Here is a 14,117-nt window from a genome sequence, read left to right as displayed (position 1 = left end):
CCCTAGTGCTGCATAACGGGGTGAGCTCCTGTTACTTGTCCCAGCTTCTGCCAACCTAGCAGTTCGAAAGCACTTAAAAAATGCAAGTAGAAAAATAGAGACCACCTTTGGTGGGAAGGTAACAGCGTTCCATGTGCCTTTGGTGTTTAATCATGCCGGCCACATGATCATGGAGACGTCTTCGGACAGTGCTGGCCCTTCGGCTTTGAAAGGGAGATGAGCACTGCCCCCTAGAGTCGGGAACGACTAGAACATATATGCGAGGGGAACCTTTACCTTCACCATAGTGTTTTACAGCATTCTCTGGGCAGTTATGAGGACCCAGACCCAATCTAGGTCCTCATTTTACCTCAGAGAGATGGAAGGCTGAGTCAACCTTGAGCCGGTCAGGATCAAACTCCAGGATGTGGGCAGAGTTTGCCTGCAATTCTGTATTCTAACATTGCACCACAAGGAGATTTAACTGGGTTCCTTGGTAGCTGAGCAGGGTAAACATGGTGTGGAAACTGGACCACAGGAAGAAGAAAAGGAGAAGTGTGGGGAAGAGTTCATTGAGACTGGCAGGAGCCCCGATTCTCTCAAAATAACACCTCAAGGGTCATGATGTCACCAGGGCAATGTTGTAATTTTGTTTTTGTCAACCTAGATTTCAAGTTCAGCCTGTTCATATCGTCGGAGGAAAAATGGAGTCAACAAGCAACCTCTCACCCTCATTTAAAAAAAAAAAAAAAAAGGAACGTAAATTGACAGGGGAAATATTTCACATCACCAAGAAAAGAGGAACTTAGAAACACCCATCTAAAAGGGGGACAATTCGTCCAAAAGGACGAATTGAAGAGAAACAGCCGCCCCAAAAAATAATAATTTGGTGAACAGGTGGAACTTAAATCAGCTCACACCTCCAACAGGGAGTTTTGACACTTTCATTTTGTTTTGATTTAGCATCCATTTTCTTGTGAACTACTTGGTCACTAATATATAGAAGCCGGGTCAATAATTTGCAAATAGATTTAGTCATTTAAATTTTTTTTAGGGAGGGCCTGTTTTGCATTGGGTGGGAACGAATGTCACAATAATGCATTAATCAGTATATTCAACCAGGGAGGATAAATGTGTATAAATGTTGTCCTTTTTTCAATGCACCTTTTTCTTTTTTTAAATGCTTCGATGTTTTTTGTGGTTTTTGTGGGGTTTGTCTCTTTTTATTTTGGATTTTCGGGGAGTTTTTGGGGTGGGTTTTTTTGTTTTTTGTTTTGCATTTTAACTTTGTCTTGGATAAAATAAAAAATACATGCAAAAAAGAATCTTACACCTCTCCAGCACAGTGCCATAGTTTTTAGTTCCTAGATTAGATACGGCAGTGATGGCTAACTGTTTTGCCGTCGCGTGCCAAAAGCGGGGGGGGGGGAATGCGGGGAGGTCGCCCACGTGTGTGCCCCACACCCATAATTCAATGCACCCTGCCTCTGCATGCCCCCCCGCCCGCTTTTAGCATGTGATGGCACAGTGGGCCCAGTAGACCCATTTTTCAAACTCCCCACGCTCCAGAGGCTTTCTAGGAAACTGGGGAGGGCAAAAACAGCCTTCCCCACTCCTCTGGAGGCCAGAAACAGCCCATTTCCCAACTTCCAGTGGGACCAAAAGGCTCAAAAATCAGCTGTCCAGTGCAGACATGCGCAGTGGAGCTGAGCTACAGCAATCGCGAGCCCACTGATATAGCTCCGTGTGCCACCTGTGGCACCCGTGCCAGAGGTTTGCCATCACGGAGATAGGGTCTCCTCCTTAGTGGGTTGGACTAGAAGACCTCCAAGGTCCCTTCCAACTCTGTTATTCTGTTTCCTGGAGCTCTCAAATCTTCCAGACATGGCCCTCACCCTCGATGCTAGTTAGCTCAGCAAAGACATTCTACGCGCCTTCCTAACTTCGGACATACAGTCTCTTCGGCCCTCGCAGCTCCCAAGGGCATTTGAGCATGCTAAACATTCTGGGAAGATCACATTTCCTCCTGCTAAAAAGGGCAGAAGCTCAACCTTCCATTCTGATCAACATTCCTCCATGGAGAACATTGGCTTCCAAATTGGACCTGCCTCTTGGCTTCTAGCACGCTCAGAGCAAATAAAAAAAAAAAAAAATCAAGGACAAATAGCCAGAACCACACTTAGCAAAATGAGCATGGCGAGTGAGAGGGGGCGAGGAAGACACAACAGCTAATCTGGAAACTCATTTTTAAAGCATAGTCCGATACTTTGTATGACTGAATTTCTCAACTTTGGCAACTTTAAGATGACGAGAGTTCCAATGGAAGGGAGCATTTTATTTATTTATTTATTTATTTATTTATTAGATTTTTATACCGCCCCCTCTCCCGAAGGACTCGGGGCGGTGCACAGCCAAAGTTAAAAAACATACAATATAAACAATTAAAATACGTTTAAAACAGAATTAAATCTAAGATGGCTCCCCAATTTAAAATGCCTTACCCATACCCCTATAAAAAGACGAATTTAAAATTTAAAAATTTAAAATTTCCACATTTAAAAAGGGGGAAGATTTAGGCCAGGCCAGCTTGATAAAATAGAAAAGTCTTAAGTGCGCGGCGGAAGGTGCGCAGATCCGGGATCCTACGTATCTCCGGGGGGAGCTCGTTCCAAATCGTAGGTGCCCCCACAGAGAAGGCTCTCCCCCTAGGGGCCGACAGCCGACATTGTTTGGCCGACGGCACCCGGAGGAGCCCCTCTCTATGGGAGCGTACTGGCCGGTGGGAGGCTATTGGTGGTAGCAGGCAGTCCCGTAAATTTGTAGCTCAGGTTTGAAGGGTGGGGTTCTTGGTGCTCTCTCTGAGCTTGTTTTCTTGCAGACGTTTTATTACCAAACTAGGTAACATCATCAGGGCTAGTAGGGAGTGGGGGGGTTTGCTCTCATTTTATATTCTATAATGGCATTTTATATTTTAATTGTGGCATTTTATACATTAAAGATAAAGGTTCCCCTCACACATATGTGCTAGTCGTCCCCGACTCTTAGAGGGCGGTGCTCATCTCCGTTTCAAAGCCAAAGAGCCAGCGCTGTCCGAAGACGTCTCTGTGGTCATGTGGCCGGCATGACTCAACGCCAAAGGCGCACGGAGCGCTGTTACCTTCCCACCAAAGATGGTCCCTATTTTTCTACTTGCATTTTTTACGTGCTTTTGAACTGCTAGGTTGGCAGAAGCTGGGACAGGTAACAAGAGCTCACCCCGTTACGCAGCACTAGGGATTCGAACCGATGAACTGCCAACCTTTCGATTGACAAGCTCAGCATCTTAGCCACTGAGCCACCGCGTCCCTTTTATACATTGATATACATCAAATGAGAGGAAACCTCACTCCCTATGAGAATATTAATTCATTAGGAATAAAACACTGCAAGAAAACAATCTGGCTCAGAGAGCACCAAGGATCCTAACTGTCTGAAGTTCCACTCAACTCCCATGACTGCCTGGAGTATTCTGGGCGTTGAAAGCCACGTATCTTGGTTTTGAGAAGGTTGAGATTTAGGAACTCAGACTGCAGGATGACTTCAGTCCTCCTCACGTTCAAATCAACATTTTCCAAACTGAGCTGCCATTTTCACCCCACCCATTGCTCGTCTTAAGAAGCACAAAGCAGAACATTGTAGACCATTCAATTTTGGCCCGTCCTGGTTGGTATGGAGATGGGGTCCTTGGTTTAAGCATCCAGCTAGCCACTTATGAGAGACCGAACCCCGATTTCAATATTCGGAGCCCTGTGTGACTCTGACCCATGATGGTTTATCCCACAAACCATGTTTAAATGAACGACGGCTGAGTGCAATAATGCAAGAGCCCCCACCCTGCAATCATGTCTGGCAGCTGCAATGCCTAAACATCTGGGCCAACCCATAAAAGTTCCTTTTGACAGCCACAAACCCTCCTTAGCAAAAGACAACCTAACAACCAACCATCATTTCCCTAATTTCTCTCAAGCTGCAAGCTTTCCAAGATATCTGGAGACAACTTGAAGCCACATGTGGATTCTGGGCATGGTAGTCCCTGCCCAGCTGGGGTAAAACAGACTTCCTTAAACCCCACTTGTGGATTCTGGGCATGGTAGTCCCTGCACAGCTGGGGAAGGCAGGCCTAATTGAACCCGGTTTGTGGATTCTGGGCATGGTAGTCCTTGCACAGCTGGAGGATGACAAACCACCCTGAACCCCACTTGTGGATTCTGGGCATGGTAGTCCCTGCACAGCTGGGAGAAGACAGGGCTAATTGAACCCCACTTGTGGATTCTGGGCATGGTAGTCCCTGCACAGCTGGGGAAGGCAGGCCTAATTGAACCCGGTTTGTGGATTCTGGGCATGGTAGTCCCTGCACAGCTGGGGAAGGCAGGCCTAATTGAACCCCACTTGTGGATTCTGGGCATGGTAGTCCTTGCACAGCTGGGGGAAGACAGACTTTCTTGAACCCCATTTGTGGATTCTGGGCATGGTAGTCCCTGCACAGCTGGAGGACGACAAACCACCTTGAACCCCACTTGTGGATTCTGGGCATGGTAGTCCTTGCACAGCTGGGGGAAGACAGACGTCCTTGAACCCTGTTTGTGGATTCTGGGCATGGTAGTCCTTGCACAGCTGGGGGAAGACAGACTTCCTTGAACCCCGTTTGTGGATTCTGGGCATGGTAGTTCTTGCACAGCTGGGGTAAGGCAGACCTCCTTGAATCCCTCTTGAGGTTCTGCTGCTGGAGCCAAGTTGAGGAGCCAAGTTTTGGGATGGGGAGGGGAGGGGAGGGGAGGGAAAGGAAGAGCTGTCCCTAACTCACCTGATGAGGGGTCCCAGGAGCACCAGGTGCATGAAAAGGATGAAGGGCTTGTCGCTGGTCAAGTCCCGGTTGACGAAGATGAGGGTCAGCTGGACCATGACGGAGGAGATGAGCATCAAGAGCAGAGTCAGGACCATCCAGAACTGATCGTTGGAGCGGCTGTAGGAGACGGTCATCGCGCAGGCCGAGGCCAGCTCCCCGCAATACAGGAGGGTGGTGAAGATGATGCCCAGCGGCGGGTTGGTCCTAGTCACCGCCTGGGAGGCCACCCTGCGCAAAAGCTTGCGGGGACGGTTCAGGGTCCTTCCACCAAAGACGTGGTCGGAGCATTCTTCCACCGAAGAGTCCGCCAACGCCATCCTCCCACGGCCCATTCCTCTGACAGATGCTCCAGCCCCCAAATCCCCCCACCCAAAACAACGACAACAACAACAACCCTGCAAAGGAGCCTCTGGCTGGAACTGGGACACCCCCCCCTCCTCTTCTAGACCCAATGTCTCTTCTGTCTTGCCAATGCAACTGTAGCTCTCCTTCCCCCCCCCGCCCTTCAGCCACTTTTCAAAGGGGAATCCAGACAGCTGATTGGGAAACCGCCGACCTGCCCAACGAAGCGCCCTAACGAACCGGAGGCGCCGGCAAGCAGGAGCTTTCCAAATGCGCCCATTTCACAGAAGGACGAAGGGGAAGACTGAGTCCGCGGTTAAATCCCGAGCGCTGGGCGCGCCCGGCAGGCTGCAAAAGCCAGACGAGCCCAGCCCCACCGGGGCCGGTTCTGGGTGGGGAAATCCACGGAAGCCGCCTTCTCGCAAGCCCACACGTGGGAAACCCGCCCCAACCCGCTTCTCGCGTCTTGGGAACCGAGACCCGGAGCCCGCGGGCTCCTCCTTGCAGACCCTCGCGGGGTGGGGGGGATCCGCAGCCCCTGCTGCTTGCGAGCGGAGCCCGGGCGGCCGCGCACTCCTCCGTCCGTCCGCCCGCCCCGTTCTGTTGATCCGGAGCCGGGAAAACAGGTGTGTCTGCTCCGGCTCTGGGAGGCTGGCCCCGGGTCCTAGCGCACGCCTTGCTTTTTGGAGCTCCAGCGCCTCCCTGCTTCCAGTGGCGGGGAGTCCCTCGGTCCCGCTGCTCCCGGGTCAGGCGTCAGGGTTTGCCAAGCGGGCTGAGGTTTCACCGGTTGGATTTCGGATTGATTCGAGACACTGACGGGCGCTGGACGTGAGTCTGCAAAAAAGAACGAAAGAAAGAAAGAAAGAAAGAAAGAAAGAAAGAAAGAAAGAAAGAAAGAAAGAAAGAAAGAAAGAAAGAAAGAAAGAAAGAAAGAAAGAAAGAAAGAAAGAAAGAAAGAAAGAAAGAAAGAAAGAAAGAAAGAAAGAAAGAAAGAAAGAAAGAAAGAAAGAAAGAAAGAAAGAAAGAAAGAAAGAAAGAAAGAAAGAAAGAAAGAAAGAAAGAAAGAAAGAAAGAAAGAAAGAAAAAGAAAGAAAGAAAGAAAGAAAGAAAAAGACGGAGAGAGATAGAGAAAAAGGAAAGAAAGAAAAAGAGGGAGATAGAAAGGAAAGCAAGAAAAAGGGAGAGGGAGAAAGAAAGAAAGAAAGAAAGAAAGAAAGAAAGAAAGAAAGAAAGAAAGAAAGAAAGAAAGAAAGAAGAGAGGGAGAGAGATAGAGAAAAAGGAAAGAAAGAAAAAGAGGGAGATAGAAAGGAAAGCAAGAAAAAGGGAGAGGGAGAAAGAAAGAAAGAAAGAAAGAAAGAAAGAAAGAAAGAAAGAAAGAAAGAACCAACAAGGGATTTCAGAATGAGCCTGGAAAGACCTTTTTCCCCCTCTGCCCCAGATTAAAAATTCCCCTGCTTATTAATTAGCAATAGCGCTTAGATTTATATAAATGCTTTCCAGCCCTCTCTCAACGGTTGACAGAGACAGCATATTGCCCCACCACCCCCAAGAAAAATCTGGGTCAATATCAGCATCATTGGACAGAGGCCATCCTCCAGGCTAAATCCGTAGATTTAGTGGGGGTGATGCTTGGGGGCTTGCATTCAAATCCAGGGGTTTTAAAGCAGCGGTGAAATCCAAATTTTTTTTACTATCAGTTCTTTGGGCGTGGCTTGGTGGGCATGGCAGGATACTGCGAAATCTCCATTCCCTCCCCACTCCAGGGGAAGGATACTGCAAAATCCCCATTCCCTCCCCACTCCAGGGGAAGGATAGTAGAGCCTGATAGTACAGCGGACTAAAGCACTGTTATTAACATCTGCTGCTTGCAATTACTGCAAGTTCAAATCCCACCAGGCTCAAGGTTGACTCAGCCTTCCATCCTTTCAAAGGTAGGTAAAATGAGGACCCGGATTGTGGGGGCAATAAACTGACTTTGTATAAGTATACAAAAGTATGAAGGCTATTGCTTAATGCATTGTAAGCCGCCCTGAGTCTCTGGAGAAGGGTGGCATATAAATTAAAGCAAAAAAAAAAAAAAGGATACTGCAAAATCCCCATTCCCTCCCCACTCCAGGGGAAGGATACTGCAAAATCCCCATTCCCTCCCCACTCCAGAGGAAGGATACTGCAAAATCCCCATTCCCTCCCCACTCCAGGGGAAGGATTCTGCAAAATCCCCATTCTCCACCCCGCTCTGGGGCCAGCCAGAGGTGGTATTTGCCGGTTCTCCGAAATACTCAAAATTTCCACTGCCAGTTCTCCAGAACCTGTCAGAACCTGCTGGATTTCACCCCTGTTTTAAAGGCTTTGCTTTATGTTTTCCTTGCATGCGTTGATGCAACAGCAACTCAGAGTCTGCTAGCATGGAAACGCACAGGCAATTAAACAAGAGCGTATGTACATAACAGAAGAGATTGGCAACAGATTTGTCGACAAACATCACATTTATCTCAGGAGGGCCCAGTTAACCTTTAGGTATCCTCTGGAGTCCAAATTCCCAGAAGTATTTGGGATAAGGAGTTCCACGCAAGCCATTGGCACCTTCCCGATATTTCCTATCTTTGAATCTCGGATACACTTCTCGTTAATCGTGCGACAAATTGCACAAATCGAAGAGAGGCAGCAAAAGCACGAGGCGGTGAGGGGGCGAATTCAAAAACCAGAGGATTAGGGTGGCCATAATATTTTCCGCCGTCCATAAGGATGCGAAACTGAAACTCTTGCCAATTTGTTTGTTTATTCTCCACCAGCCAAAGACAGTTCGACAGAAGCGGCCTCCGTCTCGTCATAGGGCAGCAAATCTACTTCCTTATGACAAGTTGTGATGATTAAACCGCCTAATCAAAATCTTTTTCATCTCGTCCCAGCCGGTTTTCCAGAGTGAATCAACCTGTTCCAGAAAATCCGATAAAGAAGCTTGGGAGCAGGCTGTCGCGATTTGACCGAAGTCCAGATTGTGAGGAGTGTGGAGGACTTTTTAATGCAGCGTACGGTCGGGTGCAAATAAAGCCATATTAAATATCTCATCCCTAAAGTTTCACGCACCTATAACGTTGTGCTAAGGTGAAATTCCTCTGCTTATATCTTATATCTTATTTATTTGGCCAAGTGTGGTTAAACCAGGGGTCAGCAACCTGCGGCTCTGGAGCCGCATGTGGCTCTTTCACCCCTCTGCTGCGGCTCCCTGTCACTCAAAATATGCATCACAACCGCCAATGTGTGACATCCCGCCGGCATGCAATTTACCGAGCCTTTCAACCCCCGGTAGGCCAACCATGGATAAATCCAAGAAAAGAAAAGATTCCGAAGAAAACAGAACTTTTAATTCAACTACAAGTGCGAGTTTTGTGGCCGCTCAAGAAATAGTCAGGCACGGGAAGGGTTTTTGTGGCTCCCGGTGTTTTTTTTTCTGTGGGAAAGAGTCCCAATGGCTCTTTGAGTGTTTAAGGTTGCAGACCTCTGGGTTAGAAGCACAAGGAATTTGTCTCAGAAGCACTGTGTCCTTGCAAAACAACAGAAAATAATAATACTGAAAATACTGACAACAATAACAATAATGGGACTTCGGAATTCAGGCAGACAGGCACCTGCCACATAACACCCTGGGCTTAACAGTTGTCGATAAGAAAGACAAAAAAAGTCTGGGTAGTGGATATGGCAGTGCAGGGAGACAGCAGATAGAAGAGGAAAGAACTGGAGAAGATAACAAAATACAAAAACCTACAAATAGAAATAGAACGACTATGGTAAAGGCAAGCAAGGATAGTACCAATAGTAATAGGTGCCTTGGGTGCGATCCCAAAACAACCGGAGCACCGCCTGAACACCATCGGCATTGACAAATTTGCCATCAGTCAATTGCAGAAGGCAGCTTCGCTGGGAACAGCTTCCATCCTGCGACGATATCCGTAACACTGTCAAACATTCAGATCTGCTTATCCCAGGTCCTTGGTAAGGACTCGATAGGTAGACAAAAAATGCCAAACCCAGTCTGGCTGTGTAAATAATAATAATAAAAACAACAACAACAGCCAATAAAGGGGTGAAGTAAAAAATAATAAAAGGGATAAATAGCACTGCAGCCGCACACTATGAGTTAATATACATGCACATTAGACAAAAAACTGAAGTCACTGCATTGTGTCAGCTGTGAAAATTAAGCGTTCAGCAGAGTAGGGGCACAGGGGGAAAAAACCATCCCTGTGTTTAGTTGATTTATAGCACCTTATTGCACCATCGCAAAGAGAAGGAGTTAAAACAAATCATTTTAAAATATTCAAAGCTAGCGCCTGTCTGAAAAACACAGGCGAAGAATAAGATTAGTCTGGAATTCTGAAATAAGACGAGATGTGTTTTTGCGTGTGTGCGTGCATGCGTGTGTCCACACACACGCATGTACGCGTGTACGATAGGTCGGGCTGGGCCTGCAAAGTCGAGACATGAGAATGGACTCGGTACAAACGAAACAAGGAAGCCGACAATCCAGGTGATTTGGAATCAGGCCAAGTAGGGAGACAATCCCACATGAGAATTTGAGATCTTCCTTTTGGAAAAGCCGGAGAATAGTTAACGTGCCTAGGAAAAAGAGAAGGATGAAGATGGGGTAGAATCAGTGGTGAAATTCAATTTTTTTTACTACCGGTTCTGTGAGTGTGGCTTGGTGGGCGTGGCAGGGGAAGGATACTGCAAAATCTCCATTCCCACCCTACTCTGGGGCCAGCCAGAGGTGGTATTTGCCAGTTCTCCGAACTACTCAAAATTTCCACTACTGGTTCTCCAGAACCTGCTGAATTTCACGCCTGGGTAGAATGGATGGTATAGAGCAGGGGTGTCGAACTCAAGGCCACATCTGGCCCTTGAGGTGTTTCCAGAGGCCACCCAAAGGATCGGTCTGGGGTGCCTCTGCCAGCAAAAATGGAGCTCAGAAGGACTCTGCGTGCTCGCTCGCTCGCACGCACACACACAGAAGCTCCGTTTTCGCTGGCCGAGGGCTAGCAAAAGAAACTAAAAACGAAACAAAAGGAGAAATGTTTCCCCTTTGGCATTTGCGCATGGAAGAAGGGACAGGAAAGGAGAAAGAGGAAAGAGGAAGGACGAAGAAAAAGAAGGGAAGATGGGAAGAGAGCAAGGAAGGAAAAAGAAGGAAAGAGGGGAAGGAAAAGGGAAGGAAAATGAAAAGGGAAGGAAAAAGAAGAGAAGGAAGGAAGGAAGGAAGGAAGGAAGGAAGGAAGGAAGGAAGAAGGAAGGAAGGAAGGAAGGAAGGAAGGAAGGAAGGAAGGAGATTATAATGAGAGTGAGGGAGGATGTGAGGGACCTCCTGCCTTAGCTCTTAGCCACGATAGGTCCCCCCCCCCCGACACGAGTGACATCAAGCTAGCCACACCCACCCCGGCCATGCCTACACCGCCCCCCCCCAAAGTCAAACACAACCCTAATGGGGCCCTCAATGAAATTGAGTTTTGACACCCCTGGTACAGAGCAAGATTGGGCAACTAGCAAGTTTCTTGATCCCAAACCAGCCTCCTGGATTGACATCCAGCATTTGGGGCATTGCACATTTGAACACAGAAAGGTGTGCCCTGAACATAACACGTGGGTGTTACTCCTTCTTTTGGTGCCTGGTTGGAGTTTGGCTAGGACCATGAAGAAAGCTGTGCTCTGGGGTGGGGAAAAACAGTTGCCCGTGAAACATGCAGAGAGACACGTCACAATTCTCCATTCCAAATATAGCCATGAACTGAAGACAGCTGGGTGCCCTGGAGCCTGCTGAGCACTGGGGGAGCTTTGCAAATCGGTTTCAAGCCTGCCTGCAACCGTTGGACTAAGTAAATAAGTGAATAAATGAATAAGTAGAGCCACTTCGGTTTAGTGGTTGAGGCATTTGGGCTAGAAACCAGGAGACTGGGATTCTTGCCCTGCCTTAGCTCTAAAAGCCGGCTGGGCGACTTTGAGTCAATCACTCGGAAACGATGAGTTCTAATCCTGCTTTAGGCATGAAAGCCGGCTGGGTGACTTTGGCACAATCACCAGGAGACTGTGAGTTCCAGTCCTACCTTAGGCATGAAAGCTACATGGCTGATTTTGGGCCAATCACCAGGAGACTGTGAGTTCTAGTTCTGCCTTAGGCATGAAAGTTACCTGGCTGATTTTGGGCCAATCACCAGGAGACTGTGAGTCCTAGTCCTGCCTTAGGCATGAAAGCCGGCTGGGTGACTTTGGCACAATCATCAGGAGACTGTGAGTTCCAGTCCTACCTTAGGCATGAAAGCTACCTGGCTGATTTTGGGCCAATCACCAGGAGACGGTGAGTTCTAGTTCTGCCTTAGGCATGAAAGTTACCTGGCTGATTTTGGGCCAATCACCAGGAGACTGTGAGTCCTAGTCCTGCTTTAGGCATGAAAGCCGGCTGGGTGACTTTGGCACAATCACCAGGAGACGGTGAATTCCAGTCCTATGTTAGGCATGAAACCTACCTGGCTGACTTTGGGCCAATCACCAGGAGACTGTGAGTTCCAGTCCTACCTTAGGCATGAAAGCTACCTGGCTGATTTTGGGCCAATCACCAGGAGACGGTGAGTTCTAGTTCTGCCTTAGGCATGAAAGTTACCTGGCTGATTTTGGGCCAATCACCAGGAGACTGTGAGTCCTAGTCCTGCTTTAGGCATGAAAGCCGGCTGGGTGACTTTGGCACAATCACCAGGAGACGGTGAATTCCAGTCCTATGTTAGGCATGAAACCTACCTGGCTGATTTTGGGCCAATCACCAGGAGACTGTGAGTTCTAGTCCTGCCTTAGGCATGAAAGCCGGCTGGGTGACTTTGGCACAATCACCAGGAGACTGTGAGTTCCAGTCCTACCTTAGGCATGAAAGCTACCTGGCTGATTTTGGGCCAATCACCAGGAGACGGTGAGTTCTAGTTCTGCCTTAGGCATGAAAGCTACCTGGCTGATTTTGGGCCAATCACCAGGAGACTGTGAGTTCTAGTTCTGCCTTAGGCATGAAAGCCGGCTGGGTGACTTCGGCACAATCACCAGGAGACAGTGAGTTCCAGTCCTATCTTAGGCATGAAAGCTACCTGGCTGACTTTGGGCCAATCACCAGGAGACTGTGAGTTCTAGTCCTGCCTTAGGTTTGAAAACTGCCTGTGTGACTTTGGCACAATCACCAGGAGACTGTGAGTTTCAGTCCTATTTTAGGCATGAAAGCTACTTGGCTGACTTTGGGCCAATCACCAGGAGACTGTGAGTTCTAGTCTTGCCTTAAGCTTGAAAACTGGCTGGGTGACTTTGGCACAATCACCAGGAGACTGTGAGTTCCAGTCCTACCTTGGGCATGAAAGCTGGCTGGGTGACAAATGGAGTTGCTGCTTATTAAAACAATTCAAAAGAGATTATAATCATGGAGGAAAAATGAAAAGGAGACCAAATGCAGGGGGGAGGGGAAATCATAATTATAGACTGCATCTCTCAAGCTTCTTTTGATCGTTGTCTGAGCTCTTGAGTGCTATAATAGCTGGCTGGAGAATTCTGAACGTTGAAATCCAGATGTCTTAAAAGTTCTCAAGGATGAGAAATAATGATTTTAGATACTTTGGCTGGGCTCCTTGACTGCAGTCCCAAATTGGTAATTTTAAAGGTAAATTAAAGGAGGGAAATTCATCGAATTCGTATCAAGAATGCAAATTTATCTAACGCTGCACGTTTCAATTAACAGCTTCCGCAAAGCTTAAACTTCACCTGAAATGTGCCCTCTCCAACTTTTGCGATGCAGCTCACACTTCATATTTCCCTGCATTTGGTCTCTTTCATTTTTCCTTCCAAGGTTACGATTTCTTTTGAATTGTTTTTTTTCTAAGCAGTAACCCCTTTGGATCTGCAAAACGGGCATTTTGGGTTTCGGGCCAAGAAAATTTGGCTGGTTACTGTTGATCAAACAGTTCAGGGAGCCAGGCTGCTGTGTTTTCAAAATAGCAACCCCGTGACTGGGCGGACGGGGGGGGGGTGAGTCAAAAATGAAACCTCTTCCTTGGGAGAGAAAAAAGATGATTTCAAAGCACCGTAATAGCTTCGCAGAGCAGATCCCAGCCAATATAGTGACTGGGGCATTGCATCACCTCTCCTTCAATTGCACTCACACCTGTGCTGACAGAAACCAAGATATCCGGATTATCGAAAAGGCCAAGCTAACGATTAACTCAACCAGAAGATCCTGCCTGCAGATTTCTCCTTTCAATACCGGTTTTCCCAATTAGCTGCTTTTCCTTCTTCAGCAACAGGCAGGGCTGGGTTTGCAAGGAAAGGAAAACCAGCAATTCCTCTTCAATCAAACACATTTCGATTTATAAAAAAAAAAGGCATAAGCCACCATGAGTTGAGGCTCACCTCATCCCAGGGGTGAAATCCAGCAGGTTCTGACAGGTTTTGGAGAACCGGTAGGGGAAATTTTGAGTTGTTCGGAGAACCGGCAAATACCACCTCTGGCTGGCCCCAGAGTGGGGTGGGAATGGAGATTTTGCAATATCCTTCCCCTGGAGTGGGGAGGGATTGGGGATTTTGCAGTATCCTTCCCCTGGAGTGGGGAGGGATTGGGGATTTTGCAGTATCCTTCCCCTGGAGTGGGGAGGGAATGGAGATTTTGCAGTATCTTTCCCCTGCCACGCCCACCAACCCACGTCCACAGAACCGGTCGTAAAAACATTTAGATTTCACCACTGCCTCATCCGATGCAAAAGGGATGCAGGATTTAAACTAGGATGAAGCAGAAGAAGGAGAAGCTTAGGCCTTGAATAACATGAATTCTTCTGGGGGAAAAAATATATTCTCAGATGCTTCCTAGATTTATTTTTTCTTTTAAACTCTCCCGATGAA

At 47.8% G+C, this 14,117-nt stretch overlaps 1 protein-coding gene across 1 annotated transcript in view; it reads right to left on the bottom strand.

Annotated features, from left to right (window-relative positions):
- Positions 1-14,117, bottom strand: part of XKRX (XK related X-linked) — a 30,699-nt gene that overhangs the window by 14,560 nt on the left and 2,022 nt on the right. The window contains exon 2 of the mRNA XM_060692129.2: positions 4,823-6,040. Within this exon, the coding sequence (XP_060548112.2) occupies positions 4,823-5,196 (374 nt within the window). The 5' untranslated portion in view covers positions 5,197-6,040. The remainder of the gene's footprint in view (positions 1-4,822; positions 6,041-14,117) is intronic.

The sequence above is a fragment of the Pantherophis guttatus genome, chromosome 12 (assembly GCF_059756535.1).
Source record: "Pantherophis guttatus breed Tessera chromosome 12, ASM5975653v1, whole genome shotgun sequence".
Taxonomy (NCBI): Eukaryota; Metazoa; Chordata; class Lepidosauria; order Squamata; family Colubridae; genus Pantherophis; species Pantherophis guttatus.
Note: the sequence above shows the minus strand (reverse complement) of the source record. Positions and strands in the feature narration are given on the sequence as shown.